At 41.2% G+C, this 16,717-nt stretch overlaps 1 protein-coding gene across 1 annotated transcript; it reads left to right on the top strand.

The window, feature by feature from the left end:
- The first annotated feature begins 347 nt into the window (after nucleotides 1–347).
- On the top strand, nucleotides 348–15,639 carry APOH (apolipoprotein H). Its single transcript, XM_048818103.2, has 8 exons — nucleotides 348–417; nucleotides 2,926–3,102; nucleotides 3,934–4,030; nucleotides 9,279–9,355; nucleotides 11,562–11,750; nucleotides 12,438–12,617; nucleotides 13,640–13,837; nucleotides 14,798–15,639. The coding sequence occupies exons 1-8, from the start codon at nucleotides 357–359 to the stop codon at nucleotides 14,860–14,862; spliced, it is 1,044 nt and encodes a 347-aa protein (XP_048674060.1). The 5' UTR covers nucleotides 348–356; the 3' UTR covers nucleotides 14,863–15,639.
- Nucleotides 15,640–16,717: the final 1,078 nt, after the last annotated feature.

Below are 16,717 nucleotides of genomic sequence, written 5' to 3'. Positions count from 1 at the left end.
GAATGGAGCTACATCAATTTACACCTGATAAGGAACTGGCCCTGAAAGATTGGGAGATGACTTAGTTGGTGCCTACTTTCTTGAAAACACAAATTCAAGAGGACAAAATCCGGGGGAACCATCAGGCAGAGATGAGTGACCTTCAGAATCGATCACTGTCTGAATTCCTGTAATACATGAACAACAAGCAGGAGAGGAACATTTCTGCCTGTATTGCCAGCAATCTTCTATCTTCTATTTACTAGATCAGAGTAAACATGAAGAGTTAATATTTACAAACCTTGTGGTTGTCTGCTTTGTTTAAGAGAAGAAACAGCTAGTTTAGAGTCATTTTGGAGGCTTGTGAACTCGCAGCAATGCCCACTGTGCTGTTCTTGTGGATTGTTACTCTAGCACACGGTGCTCTTGCAGAACATGGTAAGTATCTTTGACTTTTGCATAGCAAATAATGTTCTGTGTTGTAGATAGACGGTGAGGATGGGAGCACCTTGGTGGTGAGGGGGGTTTTGCGGAATCTCTGGGTGTTCTCAAGCAGTTGGAAAAGTCTGGCCAAAATATTAGTTTTCAAGAAAAATGCTATCACCTTGTACTGCTTCTGTAGGCTGAGCGTATGGCATTGCACATATCAGGGGCTCCTTGTATTTCACTGTTCCCCCGACTCCCCAGCTTCCTGTGTGCCATCCTACCATCATTCTCTATTTCAGGGACTCCCTGCAACCGTCCCACTCCCCCCTTCTCTGTGTCCTCATAGCATCCCTCCACCCCCATACCAGGATCTTCCATTCTCCTCACAACACGCCAGGAGCTCTGTGTATCTCCTGTCTCCCACTCCCCAATACCATTGTCCCCTATACTCCCCCTTTCCAGGGGTTTGGTGTGGGCCCCTATTCCTTCTTTCCTCCACATACCCCTGCCTTCCCACCATGGCAGGGGTTCTGGGTGGGCTCCCCATTTCACCTTCTGCCACATGTCAGGGGCACTGTGTGTCCCATCTGTTGTGTTAATTTAGACAGAATAAAGGACCTAAAGAGTTAAACATTACAGAGTTTTAGACAAGGTTTAGGGTTTTGTATACAGATACCTCAGCTTGCTTAGTACCATGGCAAACACACCATTAAAAATCTTTTCCTTTTTTGTATCTTTAATAAAAGGTTAAAACCATTAAGGCATTTGAAATGTAAAGTATTAAATATGACTTTCATTATAACATCCCTTGTTTCCACTTCCTTTAGACAGAAACCCCCCTTTATCTGAAAGTCTCTTAGATGGTAACTGTCCTATGGGTGGAAAAGAGAAGTTAATTGAGATAGGCTGGAACTGTATGATTGCTGCTGTTAAAGTCTGAGCCCATTTCTCAGAAGATAAAACAAGACCAACCCACACTCAAAGGGAGAGAAACGAATAGAGAGGGTAGAAAATGCAGCATCTGTCTCTGGTGTTGACTCCCACTTGCAACCTCGCTGCTGGAAAAACACTGGCACAGCACATGATCTTATCAGCCACCCTGAGCCCTGACAAACTTGGACAAGCATTCGGGCTCTTTTGGGCATTGCTTTTGGGTGTCTTTTTCGGGTCACAGCTTACAGCAGTTTTACAAAATATGCAGTCTTGGCCAGCAAAACCAGACTCTCATTAGAAGGAAAAAGGTGAGAGCTAGGAAACTGAAGAAATAATGTGGGGAAGGAAAAGCCGAACAAGAATGGGTGTGAGAGACACGGAAAGAACACACAAGGGGGTGAGACAAGGACAAGACCACACAAAGGTGTTTGTGTGACAGACAGACAGGCAGACACACACACACACACACAAACAAAGTCTCACATCCCAGGTGATGGTTGGGATTCAGCTGGTTGAGGTGGCAATGTCATCTGTGTTCCTTTCTCTGGCCATGTCTGGTCAGGACCTCTTTCAGGGTCAGGATGAAAAAAGGGACTGGGTTCCAGAAGATGGTGGGGGTGGCAACCATAATGGTGAAACTTGCACCAGTAGCCAATTTTTCTCTCCAAAGTGTTTTCTTTGTACGACTCTTAAAAATGACGGGGAGGAATAGTCCAGCCTCTTATTATTTTGTCTACCGATTAGGTCTAATACCCGACACACCAATTTTGGTTCTTTGATTTCTGGTTCCACACTTTTCCTGTTTCAAGGCCTGTCTTAAGATCATGCCTGGTAGTTATATCAGGAGGTCTTTTTGTTCGGACTAATTCAGTCTGTCTCTTTTTTGTGTCTTTTCCTATCAACATTTGTTGTTGTAGGTTATTGTGACATTTTATGAACTTTCACTTGCTTTTCACAGTTGAGCTCACAATTAGGGTAAATTTGTATGCCCAACAACTCCCCCATACAATTGTCGCCCTTTTTCCATCCGTGGCAGGGGTTCTGGGTGAGCCCCCCTTCCCAGGGTCCTCCATTCTTCCCGCCCATGCCAGGGGTTCTGTGTGCACCCAGGGCCAGCTCCAGGCACCAGCATTCCAAGCGGGTGCTTGGGGGGCAGTTCCAAAGGGGTGGCAAATCAGCAGCAGCTTCTCCCCTTTGGGGCTGCGGTGGCAGTTTTTTTCACTGCTTGGGGCGGCCAAAACTGTAGAGCTGGCCCTGTGTGCACCCCTCTTCCTGCCCCCCAGTTCTTATTTCTTTTCTTTCTGTCTGGGAGATAAATTATTCAGGGTGTTGTCATCTTAAAACTATCTTGGGAGGATCAGCAGAGCGAAGATGGGGGTGTTGTTATTTTGAAAGGTGTCACTGGGTGCCATCACGTGGTTCTTTGATCTATGAACAGTTACAGAAAGACAACTGGAGAAATGCCTTTGAGCTGAGTAGAAGACCTCTGTGCTTGAGTTTTCTGAATTGTACAAACAAAAATCCTCTGCCCAGGATTTTATATATATAACTAAAGCCTTTTATTGTAAAGTGCTTCCTTTCTTCCAGTTTGCCCCAAGCCCCGTGAAGTGCCATTTGCTACAATTGATGTAGACAAGAGAATATATGAGAGAGGTGAAGAAATTATGTACACCTGTGATCCTGGTTATAGCCATCAGAGTGGCTCAAGGAAGTATACTTGCCCTTGGTCTGGTAAATGGCCTATCAATACAATGAGATGTATACGTAAGTAAATCATAAATACTTAAATACATAAATATAACCTAGATGTTATATTCTGCTGCTGATAGACTGTGCATTGGTTTGACAGGCTTTTTTATGGTTCATGTGATATATCTAGCTACAAAGCTGTGATGCCTTTATTTTCTGTGTTCTTGCCTTTACATTCTAAGAACTGAGTGCAAAGTTGAGTTCTTAGATTGTAAAGTAAGCAGCTATTTTGTTCTCTGGGTTGCTGCTGTTAGATAGGAGTTGCACACTTCACTCTCTATTGAGAGCTTTACTTTTGTTGTTTCTTGTTGTTGATTCCCTCAATCCAAAATAAAAGGTGTTTAGATTGAAATTATGTGGAGTTGTTCTTTATACATTGAAAACTGTAACTATTTATGATATTTATAACCAAAATTTAAACTCAGCTGTTTCATCCTTAAAATTGGAACGTTCATTTATTCTATTGTTTTAAAGCGTGTAAGTAAAATATTGATGGTTTTGAGTTTAATGACATCTATAGAAATATATTTTTGTTTACAAAATTCCATTATACTTAAATGGACCCTGACAACTTTAATCTTTATTGACTTCAATCACAGACAAGTTATTTATATCACATGCTTTGCATAGCCCTTAATCAATTGTCAGAGCTAATTTAATTACTAAGAACTTTGAAACTATCTTAAATGTGTTTTGATTTCAAATATAAAATGTATAGAGTGATGAAAATGTGTACAAAGAAGTGAAGAAACTTGAATGACACTAGTCATTAAATGCTCTAAATACTGTGACTGCTTTATTTTATATATCATGAAATAATATTATCCTCTCATCTTTAAACAACAGCAAAGAAATGTCCCTATCCTGAACCCATGAGAAATGGAATAGTTCATTTTATAGACTTGAACTATCAAAGTTTGATACACTTTTCATGTGAACCAGGGTAAGTTCTCACTCACCATGCTGTTAAAAATAACTTCAACATAGAAAGGTAATAAACTAGATCCTCTGGTTTTATTAATTGAGAAAAGCTACAGAAATAAAAATGATACATTTCATATATTATGATGGTGAACATAGGTATTGCTATACTGGATTAGACGAATGATCCATGTAGTTAGGTAGCCTATCATCGAAGCCACTAGCAGAAATTTCAGAGGAAATTGTTAAACACCCATTGTGGACATTGACAGAGTTACTTTGTTATGGAATGTGATAGTATTTAAAATACATAGTAAATAAAATGAACATACTTTTAAAGAACTAAACCAGGAAATTGTTGCACTTTCCACATAAAGTATTTCTAGAAACACAGTGTCTTGGTTTTATTATTCTCAAAATCCCCAGTATTGGTTCCCATAGACATCCATCTTATTCAGCTTTCTTGTTATCTCCAAGTCTGGATAACATAGAGGAGTTATGTGATGGAGAATAATTCCACCTTGCATGCTATATAAGATGATCAGGCTAAACCCAAGCAGCAAGTTTAAGGCAAAGGAAGATCAAAGCAGTGTTTCAAAGTTATAAGGAAGCTACTGAGAAATGTGGTCTGCATTATTGAAAAATTCAGGCCCCAAAGCAGTCATCATCCATTCCTTGGAGTGTCCCCAACTCATCCTGACAATCAGTGCACCTACAGGGATCTCTGCTCATGGGAAGGATAAATAACTCAATTTAAAATGCACAAATATAAGCGAAAGCCAGTGAAACTGCAAGCTGGATTGAAAAATTAAAACAAGAAAACTGTGAGCCCCTAATTAATAAGAAATCTGCGATAGCCTTGGAAAACTGAAAAATCAATGAAAGGATTGAGAATAATGGCAAAAAATTTCAGAATGACTGATGCTTCCACCAGAATAACACAGAATGATGTACATGATCACTTAGGGGCCACCTGTTCCCACTGAGTCTGCCCATGGACTTCAATGGATGTTGGATTGGATCATTAAGAACAATTCTTGGTTTTGTTAGTCCATGCTGAAATTCCCCTGGATTTCAATGGGATGAGGATTGTATCTTCCACCTTAGTGAAACTGGGGAAGATACAATTAGGGGGATGACAGCTAGAGCGGACATTGAGACCCCATGAATTGAGCTGACAAAGAAATAGGGCAGATTTCAGTCCCCATGTTAGTACGATATTCAATTCAAATCAACAAAGTGATCTCCAGACAGCATCACTCAGATTGAGAATGTGGGAAACAAGGTCATATGGAAATGACTGTGTCAGAGCTTTTGGAGCTGCTAAACAACTGATTAAAAAAATTCTTCACTTGGTAGGTGCCCCAAATAGTCAAGAATTGGTGTGGAGGACAGGTCTCTCTCTCTCTCTCTCTCTCTCTCTCTCTCTCTCACTCACACCCTGTTTAACCTTGGCCATAGCTTAGCGGGGGCTTTTGCTACTCCCAAGAGAATGACTCACAGAAATGGAACCAGTCCAAATGGCAGGGCTGATTTTATGCAAAAAAAAAAAATTCTGTGCCACCTTCTCCCCCCTTGGTAAATCCCCTTCATACAGCATGAGATGAACTCCTGCATCAGAGACCGCTCCATAACAATCTAGGCTCTTGGGGGTTGACAATATTGCTTCTATGTCTTTCCCTGAACAGTGAATGAAAACTCGAGGTTAACCCTAATTTGGTCTCCCTATGCAGCAGTGCAATACACTTTTACCCAGGGTTGTCTGGTTTGAAAAAGTGCTGCCGGTTTTGGAGATTAGAATAAATTCAAAGGAATTGGCTAAGGAAAATACAGAGACAGACGTTTGATAACAGCACTTTGAGCGATATATAAAATGGTGTTTCAGCGAGAGCTGTTCCCGTGTTTTGAAGTGCTGTCGCGTAACATTAAAACATGGAAGAAATCTGTAGAAACAAATCACTTGCGTGAAAAAAAAATGTAGGTAGACAAAGTTTAAAAGAAATATCCTAACAAAATATACCTAACCACGCTTTCAATGTGCAAATGAGCAGTCACCCATCAAGCAACTTGTTGAAGTATGTAGTTATATGTTGTGACTGCACAGTGGATCCACTCACAATTTTTGTGGATTCAGCTAAGGAGGCCTGCTGAATGTCTGGCTCTAAAATAAACAACACACAAAATAGGCTGTTCAGTGCGTGCTGCATCATTAGTATGTCATCAGCGCACTTTGTATCCAATGTTTTTATTATTTGCATAGCACCTTAGGGTGTGTGCCAGAGGGCAGCTGGCCCCCGAAGTGGTCAGTAGTTGTGCTGACCTCTGAGAGGTTCTGAGAGGCAGTTAATTACACCAGAGGGGAGCACTCTGGTGCGATAAAAGGAAGCTATGCCTGGTGGTGGCTAGCTAGGGGAACAGAGGCTCCTGGGGAGAGGAACAGTTCCCAGAAAGTAGGAGAACATGTCTATGGAGAAGGCTTCTCAGGGGAAGCTGGTGATGGAGGTCACCAGCAAAGAAAACCAAATAAAAATGCTCCTGGGTGGGAGTAGTTGTGACAAGAAGGGACTATGAATGACAAATCTCAGAGAAACCTGGCTACTTTGAAAGAGTTCACTGGGCAACAAAAGCCTGGGGAAAAGAGGAATTTTATGTTATCCTGGGGAGGGTCAGCCTCTGTGGGAAGTTTGATGCAATAGGAGAGACCCTCCCCCAGCTAATGACAAGACAGCCCTGACTCCAGAAAAGGGTTCTGGGTCACAAAGGCCTCACAGATAAGGAACCTTGGACATAATTAGCGTTGACAGACAAAGGCTGACTCAGCCTCCTCCCTGTCCTGCTACAGATACTGAGGGGGAGGCCTATTTACATGATGGTTCTGTCTTTGGGGTTGAATAAATTAGACCCCTGAAGGGGTGCTGTTCAATGTACAAGCCTCACTGGCTTTATTAAAACCCTCACTCAGGGAAACTGAGGCAGACACAATGGCAATGCTGCACCAAGTCACCTGGGTGATTTTGGGGTGATGGCCCCCATTACAGTATACTTGACAATGGAAAAAAAAACCCACATGGAAATAAGAGATCCTTCCCTAAACAGCTTAAAGCCTAAAAGTATCAGAAGAAAGAGAAAAGGAGTACTTGTGGCACCTTAGACACTAACAAATTTATTTGAGCATAAGCTTTCGTGCGCTACAGCTCACTTCATTGGATGCATTCAGTGGAAAAAGAGAGAGAGAAAGAGAGAGAAAGAGAGAGAGTCAGAGGGGAGAATAGTGTTGACCAGGTGTCTAAGATCAGTATCCAAATGAAACAAGTAAGTTTTGGGGACAGACTTGGAGATGGATAGGACAGTCACTCTTCTGCAGGAGGGAGCAACATGAGAAAGGCATGAAGCTGAGTGTGGAATGAAACATAAGAGCTGAAAGCTGAGAGGATTCTGTGGAATCTATGCTATAAGAAGGGGGCATAGGAGGAAATGAGAACCAAAATGTGGGCAGGGTGGATGGAGCTCTGCATAGCCGTGTGTGTATTGTGACAGGGTCAGGCCAGATGGCTACAGGAGAGTGATCCTATTGGGATCCAGGAAGTGGGTGGGCAGAAGCCTCCCCACCCCAGCCTCTGGGGAATGATCGAAGGTAGATATATTAGCCCCAGATTAAGCAGGTCCCTTTTCGCTGAGTAAGATAATGGGCTGTTCCAGAACAATCAGGAAGTTGCTGGAACCAACTGAGGCAGGCTAATTAGGACACCTGGAGCCAATTAAGAAGCTACCAGAATCAATTAGGACAGGCAGGCTAATCAGGGCACCTGGTTTTAAAAAGGACTCACTTCAGTTCGTAAGGTGTGTGCGAGGAGCTGGGAGCAAGAGTGTGCAAGGAGCTGAGAGTGAGTGGGTGTGGGCGTGGGCGTGGGCGTGGGCGTGGGCGTGGGTGTGGGTGTGGGCATGCCGCTGGAGGACTGAGGAGTATAAATGCTATCTGGCATCAGGAAGAAGGTCCTGTGGTGAGGATAAAGAAGGTGTTGGGAAGAGGCCATGGGAAAGTAGCCTGGGGAGTTGTAGCTGTCACATGGCTGTTACTTTGATGGACACACTGTTTCTTGTATCACCATAACACTAGTACAGCATAAAGGTATCACTTCTTTGTAAGGTATCCATCTAAGACTACAGATACAAAGATATCTGGACAATAGTCAGACAAACATGTATCTCACCTCATTTGTTCATTCCACTGGAATAATTCATTAGCAAATATTTTTCACCTGTGACATTCACGGCTGAAGCACAGCCTGGAATTCATTTCTGTGTGTAAATCAGGGCTTAATTTGTGCCAGGGCTGAGCCCTGGCACCTCTGGGCTTGGCAGTTCATAGCCCCGGCACCTCTGGGCCTGCTGCATCAGTTATGAATGTAAAAAAAAATTCTTGAGCCCTGGCAGCTAATTGCTTGAACCCCGGCACCTCTTTCATTACAAATTAAGCACTGGTGTAAATGATTTCATTCAAGCTGCTCCTCTGAGAAACACAGTATAACAAGCAATAAATAAAGGCAACTCTGACATTCAGTATAATAATGGGATTTGATTGATGGACTTCATTTTGCTAATGATAATTTGCTGGTTTCCAGCTGTGTAATATAGAAATGACAGAAACAGGATGAGCATTTCATTAAAACTCAGTGTAAGTACTTTCACTAATATAATCATGGAAGTCTGGAGATAAGGACATTAGAGGGAATGTTCATGAGAATTAAACTGGGCTAACTGGTGTCTAACTGGTGTCTATGGTGTCTACCCTGAAGTATCTGATTTTAGACAAACAGAATCAATGTACTTGTCATAGATAACTGAGCATTGCTCCCCAGAAACCATTTATTGTACCATCCACTGTATTAATGACAAATCAATATTCTTTACGTGCATGTATACACCGTATTAATCAATTATATAAACCAATTTGTCAAATACTATATATAGTTGAATGTGGAAGGCATCGGCCTCATATTCGTTTTCTCCTATTGTGAAACCACGCCTTTTGGAAACTTGCAGTGTTAGTATAGAGCCAATTTTTTCAGGTTTTAATCAAAATTCCCATTAAAGTCAATGGGTGTTTGAACTAGGGAAGGATTCCAGGATTTGGACCATACGGTGCAGTGCATATCTGCTTGCTAGGTTTCTTTTAGAGAAGTACCAGTCCCTCTTGTAAAGATTATTTCAATTCTGCTACATGCAAATGGTCTCAAAGCTTGCTTATAAATGGGTCTCTTTCTCTTCAGATACATTCTCTATGGAGCAAACACTAGCCAGTGCATGGCAGATGGACAGTGGAGTGGAAAACTACCTGAATGCCAACGTACGTTTCCCATATATAAAAGAAATTCTCTGGGCCTTATTCTTATTTACAGTCAAGACTTCTTTATGTTGTTTTGGCCTTTTAAAGACGCGTAAAGTGGGCATAAATATATTTACATCCACTCCAAGGCTTCTTAGCAGTGCCAGAGCAGTGTAGAGGAACTCAGTGTAAATAAGAATCAGACCTTCTATCTTTGACATGGAGAGAAATAATGGTGGGATCTTCTTCTTCTTCTTCTTCTTCTTCTTCTTCTTCTTCTTCTTCTTCTTTTTTTTTTTTTTGATGTGTGCATTGTAAGAGAAGTGTAGTTTAATAATCTGTTTAATAGAATGGGAGTCTGGGACTCCTGAATTCTAATACTAGAGCGGAGATGATGTTGATTCCCTGGGGAGTGGGCAGGTCACTTATCCTCTTTGCTTCAGTCTCCCTCTCTCTGAAATTAGGATATTCGGGAAACCCTGCAACTCTGGTGTAGGTGTTGTTTTGCCATAATTGACCCTTCATAGACATAGAACACTTTGATGAGAGAAGTACAAATATGTGTTAGGGGGCTTATTCCTTCACCCACTTACTTCCCTGGTCCTTCTCGCATGAACAGAGAGCAACAATACCCGAAGTCCAAAGATGCAAACAATTCGATGTTTATTGGGGTGAACTTCCAGCAAGCATGATTCCAGTTCCCTTCCTTAGTATCCTCCTTCCCAGCTCTGACACCACAGAGCCTTACACCTGTGTCCCTGTTCCCATTCCTACCCTTAGCCAAACATGATTCCAACTTCCTTACTCCCATTCCCTGTTCCCATTTCCCCCTTTAGCAAAACATGATTCCAATTTTCTTACCCCCATTCCCTGCTCCCATTTCCCACACCCACATGCCCACCCCCACACCCACGTGCCCATGCCCACCCCCACCCAGTCACTTCCTCATTGACTACAGATTATATAGTAAAACTTGAGTTCTGCTTAGCTATACCTTAACCAATCATTTTCCTGAAATTTAACTAACTAATCCTAACATATTGTAACATGATTATGTAACCAATTATATCCCACCACCTTAATTAGTTTACACCCAGCAAAATTAATTATACAGCAGACAGGAACAATCACAGAACCAGACAGAGATTATACAGACAAACAATAGCAAAGTGGGAACTACAATGACAAGACGACACAGAAGTGAGGATTTCACATCCCAGCTATTGATAAGTGAGTTCTTGCCAGACAGGATGCTATCAAACTAAGTTTCCTTTTACATTTTCCAGGCACTTCCCTTTCTCTGAAGGTGATAGGAACTATCAGGACAGGATTGTATTCCTAACAGCCGAATAGCACCTTATTTCAGTGTGACTAGTTTGGAATGTGAGGATGTGAATGTTCGCTTCCCAGCTTATGGCTGCCTCTGCTGCTTAGCCAAAGGCCTGAGCCTAAGCACAGGGCCACAAACAGTCACAGTAAGAGAAGGCCCTTACACTGGCAGACAGTGGTTTTGATTCTTTCTTTTATACCTCTGGAACTAGCCAAGTGATAAGAATACACCTAAATTCTTAAAGTACAGGCTTTTGCAGACAGGCCTGAATATCTATATCCTAACAATATGCTGTAATGGTCTATGTATTTTTATATAATCTGTAAAATTTTACAGCAATCCATGAATTACAAATGTTGATGCCACTAAGCCTTTTAATCTTATTGCTTTGGCAAATATATTTCTCTGTGATGATGTACATAATTCCATGATGGGCATAGTGCTCGTTCTGTGTGATGTTCCTCAAGGCAGCGGTAACAGCTAGGCCAGTGATTCTCAGACCTCAGTGGTTCAGGAGCCAATTAGCTATCAGCATTACCCAAAAGAGCCACCGTAGTGTGAATTCATCGTTTCATATACTATAGTACTATATATTCATATTTAAACAGTATGATGGGAAATATTTAGTGTGTGTGTGTATCTGTGCATGTGTGTGTATATATATTTTTTATTTATTTCTCACAGCAAAATAACTGACCAAGTATTATTATTTTATCAACAACAATTGGTTCATAACCTAGACTGGTTAATAATTAAATCACACAGTGTTTTAATGTGTGCTGCAAAGAGCTGCAGGAGGCACATTAAAAAGCCACTTGCAGCTCTGGAGATTCAGTCTGAGTATCACTGAGCTAGATTTATAACATATGTGGAATAATGATGCTCTGTTTTTTCCAGCTGTGACATGTCCTCCTCCCTCACTTCCTGAATTCGGAGTTATTTCTTACCATAAGCTAACGCCTGGAAATGAGTCTGTCTTCCAAGATATTATCCGTTTTGAATGCTTACCATCTTTTGCGTTGTTTGGAAATGAAACCGCTACTTGTATGGCCAATGGGAGCTGGAGTGATATCCCAGAATGCAGGTGTAAGTAAATATATTATCACTAATTTACTTTATTATTATTATTTATTTTATTATTTTAAAAGCTTCTTAGAATAACATGTATGAAATAGCATGAACAATAATTTTTTTAAAATGGGCTATCTTAAAAAGATACCAACCTGTTAACTCATACATTGGATAGACTAAAATTCACCCTATTCTGAAAGGCAGAATCGTGAATGAAAGCAGAGTGCTGATAATGACCTCAAGATGCCACATTTTGTAGAACAAAACGCTGCTCCAAGGTAACTATAACTTATGATGTTAAGTTTATGCAAATCAAGAGCAACTTCCACTGGTATGAAAGCAAAATCTGGCTCATGAACATATTGCACTAACCAAGCACTAGAGGTGAATTATTTCATCAATTTAAGAAATAAAGGACTAGACTGTCAGTTAGTTACTCCAGTTGGTAACCCCATTCGCATAACTCCATTGACTTCAGTGGACCTGTGCCAAATTCCACTATTTTAGGATCTGATCCATAGATTATAATGAAAATATTTCTAAACAAAATAATATTTTTTCTTTCCAACATTTTCACCTTCTCTCATGGTGTATCTGTGTGAAAGAGGAACCAAAGAAAGTTTCAAGGTTACCATGTTTTCCACACTATACAACATGTCTTAAACTTCCACAACAGATGCAGCTTTGTTTTTTCTGCAACAGATGTACAATGTCCACATCCAACAGGGATAGAAAATGGATTCGTAAATTTTGCAGTCCGGAGAACCTATCATTATATGGAGAGCGTCGATTATGGCTGCCAGCCTCATTATGTGCTAGATGGACCAAGGGAATCAAGGTGTGAAAAAACAGGTCGCTGGTCCACCAAGCCATCATGTAAAGGTATGAATATATATATACTCTGTATTAAAAACCATCTATTGACCTGTATTGTGTTAAAAGTGTAGCTGTCCATCATGGGAGATGTCTTTGTTTTGAGATGGGCCACTGTTACAAGGCAGAAAGTACAAACGTTTCAAACTGGGGTCTGTAATAAAACATGAAATGATTATCTGCTTCAAAATCTGACCTCGTGTAAGAGGATACAACTGAATAGACTTCAGTGATCATGCACCTATTTCCACTACATCTGAATTTTCTCTTTTCCCTCATCTTTCTCATAACTGAATGAAAACATTGTACTCTGGTCAGGCCTACATTAGAAACTTTTGCTGGTGTTGCATTGTTGCTTAGGGGCACTTCCCCCTCCCCCACCACCTTTTTTAAAGAAACGTTTTTATACTGGCAAAAACCTCAATGTAAAAGCTATACCACCAAAAGCATGTTTTATGGTGGAGTAAACTGTACCTGCACTAGAAGGGTTTGCCAGTATAATTACACCAGTAAACCTTTTCTAGTGTAGACCTGGCCTCACTAGTGTCCCCCATTTACTGTGATCAGAAGTAACATTTTCTGTGATTATGTCACTTAATTTGTTTTCCATCAATATTTAGACCATTTGAAACATATTCACACTTCTAAATTATGAAAAGGGTCAAAGATGCCGTTTATTTGGATGTTCCGAAGTAAAGAGACACTCACAACTGACCTATGGAAACCAGGCAATTAACCACATTAATCAAGTACACGTATTCATCTAAACCAGCATACTGCAATAAGTCACAGGGCGGGATTTTCAAAAACACCTAAGCATGCTTCAAAGTCACTTAGCCCACTATCGAATATCCCACACAGGGTCTGAACTCCACCTAGCTAGGCAAGTGGACAGACCTGCATGGGCCACATGGTGGTGGTTTACCTCCAAATGTTATTTCTGTATCTTCTTCAAAAGACCTGGCCCATTCAGTTTTTAAATAGAGCTCTGATTATTCAGAAGTACCACTTACAAATTAATTGTTTTTCAGCACCGTGTAAAATACCAGTTAACAAAGCCACAGTGTTATACAATGGCCGGAAGATAAAAGTTCAGCAAGACCTCAAGGAAGGAATACAGCATGCTGAAACTATTTTCTTTTTCTGCAAAAATAAAGAGGAAAAGTGTGGCTATACCATACCCACTCAGTGTATAAATGGCCAACTCACAGTCCCTTCCTGTTTCAAAGGTATGAACCAGGCTAATTGCACAAGAGCTTCCAGCTTGGGAGAGTGATAAGACCTTGATGATATGGGTGGTATTTTCACTTGAGGGCTAAAGCATTTTGGCTTGGAGAAGAGTAGTGGAAGGTTTCAGTGGGAGAAGTGGTCCCAGCTATGGAGAGTATGCCCAGCAAAAGTCTTCTATGTCAGGGAAGTGCTCTGTGGCAGCTTTGTCTGTAGCAGGGCTGTCTAGGATTTGGGTGGGATAAAAAACTAACAGGGCCATGGCCAGTGAATCTGTGACTTCATGAGTCGACTGGTCAAAACTCTCCATGGAGGAGGATTGTAGGGACCATCTTTATGGGTTTGAGACCCTGGAACATTGTATTCATTCCTGGGGAAGAATGCCATCCTTGCAGTCACTTATGCTGGATCTATTTATTCAGGATTTGCATGGAACTGTGGGGAGGAGGGATCACGGGCTGGTAATCCAGTTATGAATTTTTGACATCAGGATCACAAAGTGATCGATGGCTTCACTGCAGAAGCTGAGCTGCAAATGCAAAATATTTCAAACAGAAATAGTTTGAAAGATTCTGGCTGCTAACTTTATTAGCAGTCAGGGAAATATGGCAGTTTGGTGGCAAGAGGAAGTGCTTTGTATTTAAGTTATTCTTGTATTAAATTTCCCCCCACAAAAAGTTCCTCTTTAAAGCTTCATGTCATTTGAAAATGTGGGGAGAGAGAGAACCCCACCATATGCTCAGTGTGGAAATGCCTGCTCTCATATTTTGCATGGCTTGCATTAGCATCAGATGATGGATGCAGCTGTTGCTGAAATGGGCCCTCGAAAGGTATCTTTCTATGGCTCCACTAAAGTACTGCAAAAATTTACTACATAGTATGCCTCAGGATTGTAACTTATTTCAGTTGTTTATATATTTTAAAGAATCTCATCTAGATTTGTGACTTCATGTTTTTGACAGAAATTGGTCGTTTTGAATCTCTTTGGAAAACGGATCCAGCAGATTTGACACCATGTGATGCCTGAAGTGAATTCAAAATAACAACATAGTTCTGTTAACTAAATGTTTTATTACCACAAAATTGTAAAAGTGGAAAGGAGGTCCCAAGGAGTTTATTCCTCCCTGCCCCTACAAACAGTATACTCTCATTGCCAGTCTATTTCACAGTCTAAGATAAAATGTTGTTACAAATTCTCTCTTGATATATAGCTGATGTGTTCCTTTGCTCACTTTCCTCTCCCACTTATTTGCAAGTCCCTTTCAGACCATCTGAAGCAATACCTCTCCTTTGGTGTTTACACTCTTTCATGTACTTGTAATTTGTTCTCACATCTCTGGCCATACACCAATGTAGTCACTTTTCAGTAAAGCTGTAGTGGATACTTATTTCTTTTAATATTACCTGGTCATTAGTCAAATTCTCTAGCTCTTTCCTTTTTATCGTTTACAGTCAGTTTTAACTGTATCTACACAAAAAGAAAAGGAGTACTTGTGGCACCTTAGAGACTAACCAATTTATTTGAGCATGAGCTTTCATGCATCGGATGCAGTGAAGTGAGCTGTAGCTCACGAAAGCTCATGCTCAAATAAATTGGTTAGTCTCTAAGGTGCCACAAGTACTCCTTTTCTTTTTGCGAATACAGACTAACACGGCTGTTACTCTGAAACCTGTATCTACACAGTATTGTACCTTTCCTCATAAAGTGTCTTTGAATGGTAATGGTGGCATTGCATCTGAAGAAGTGGTTTTTTTACCCATGAAAGCTTATTCCCTAATAAATCTGTTCGTCTTTAAGGTGCCACCGGACTCCTCATTGTTTTTGTGGATACAGACTAACAGGGCTACCCCTCTGATATTGTGGCATTGATATTCTTATTTCCTTATTGTGCCTTTTTAACTAAACATGAGAAATTTAAGTATGAAAACAACCTTCTCAAGTTACTCATTTTACATTCTGATTTCAAAGCAAACATGTATAAAACCATCCCTCCCTTTTCTAATCTGTAGCAGTAGTCTGAAAATTCAAATGAGGAGGGACAGTGCTTAGTAAAAAGGGAGGCCCTTGACCAGGGGCTAGAGAAAACTGGCAGTCAGGACTCTGTCTAGTTCCGCCCCTGACTGTCCATAGTATCCTTATTCATGTTGAGTAGAATGACAGAAGTATAAGGCTGGAAGAGAACTTGAGAGGTCATTTAGTCTAGTCCCCAGCACTGAGGCAGGACAAAATATACCTAGACCATCTCTGACATGTGCTTGTAGTATGTTTCTCTGCACATACTCTAATTGGCCTGGATTCTTTCACCCCAGATGAGCCCATGAAAGAAGGCCCCCTCTGTGCAGATCACATAAATGTGTCAGACACTCCTATGGAAACATGTCCTTCCCTTGAGGCAGAGAAAGAGTTCTTTGCAGCTTCAGGGTCCATAGCGGGGAAGAGGGTAGACACTGATTGGGCTAGGGCAGGATCTACAGGGATGATATCCATCATCCCCCTTCTGGCCCTGCAGAGATTCTTCTGGCTAAGATGATACAGCTTCAGACTGGACTACCCTTTCTACAGTTTCTGGTGGTAGGGAGCAGGAGTAGCATCAGGAGCCAGAAAAAGTGCAGCGGCACCAGGCATCTTTGCAGATAGCTCTAACCTCCCACAGCTTCCCCGGGATCCTCAATATTTCTGGGCAGGCCCAGTGACCCAGTCTCCAGTGATCCAGCGTGGGGATAGGGAGGTAAAAACAGGTTCCTGACAAAATTATAAGGGATAAACTCTGTGAGGAAATAATGTTTTCTCCTCCAAAGCTTTACCCATGTTGATTTTCAAGGGTTGAGATTGTGATGGGATGGACCCCTTGGGAAGCCACCTGTTGTGCTGAATAACCTCC

The sequence above is a fragment of the Caretta caretta genome, chromosome 14, assembly GCF_965140235.1.
Source record: "Caretta caretta isolate rCarCar2 chromosome 14, rCarCar1.hap1, whole genome shotgun sequence".
Classification (NCBI taxonomy): domain Eukaryota; kingdom Metazoa; phylum Chordata; order Testudines; family Cheloniidae; genus Caretta; species Caretta caretta.
This window is presented reverse-complemented; position numbering and strand designations above follow the sequence as displayed.

Coding starts and splice junctions, on each gene's coding strand:
- APOH (XM_048818103.2), top strand. CDS start 357: ATGCCCACTGTGCTGTTCTTGTGGATTGTTACTCTAGCACACGGTGCT. Junction 3,103..3,933: donor CAATACAATGAGATGTATAC/GTAAGTAAATCA, acceptor TTTAAACAACAG/CAAAGAAATGTCCCTATCCT. Junction 11,751..12,437: donor TGATATCCCAGAATGCAGGT/GTAAGTAAATAT, acceptor TTTCTGCAACAG/ATGTACAATGTCCACATCCA.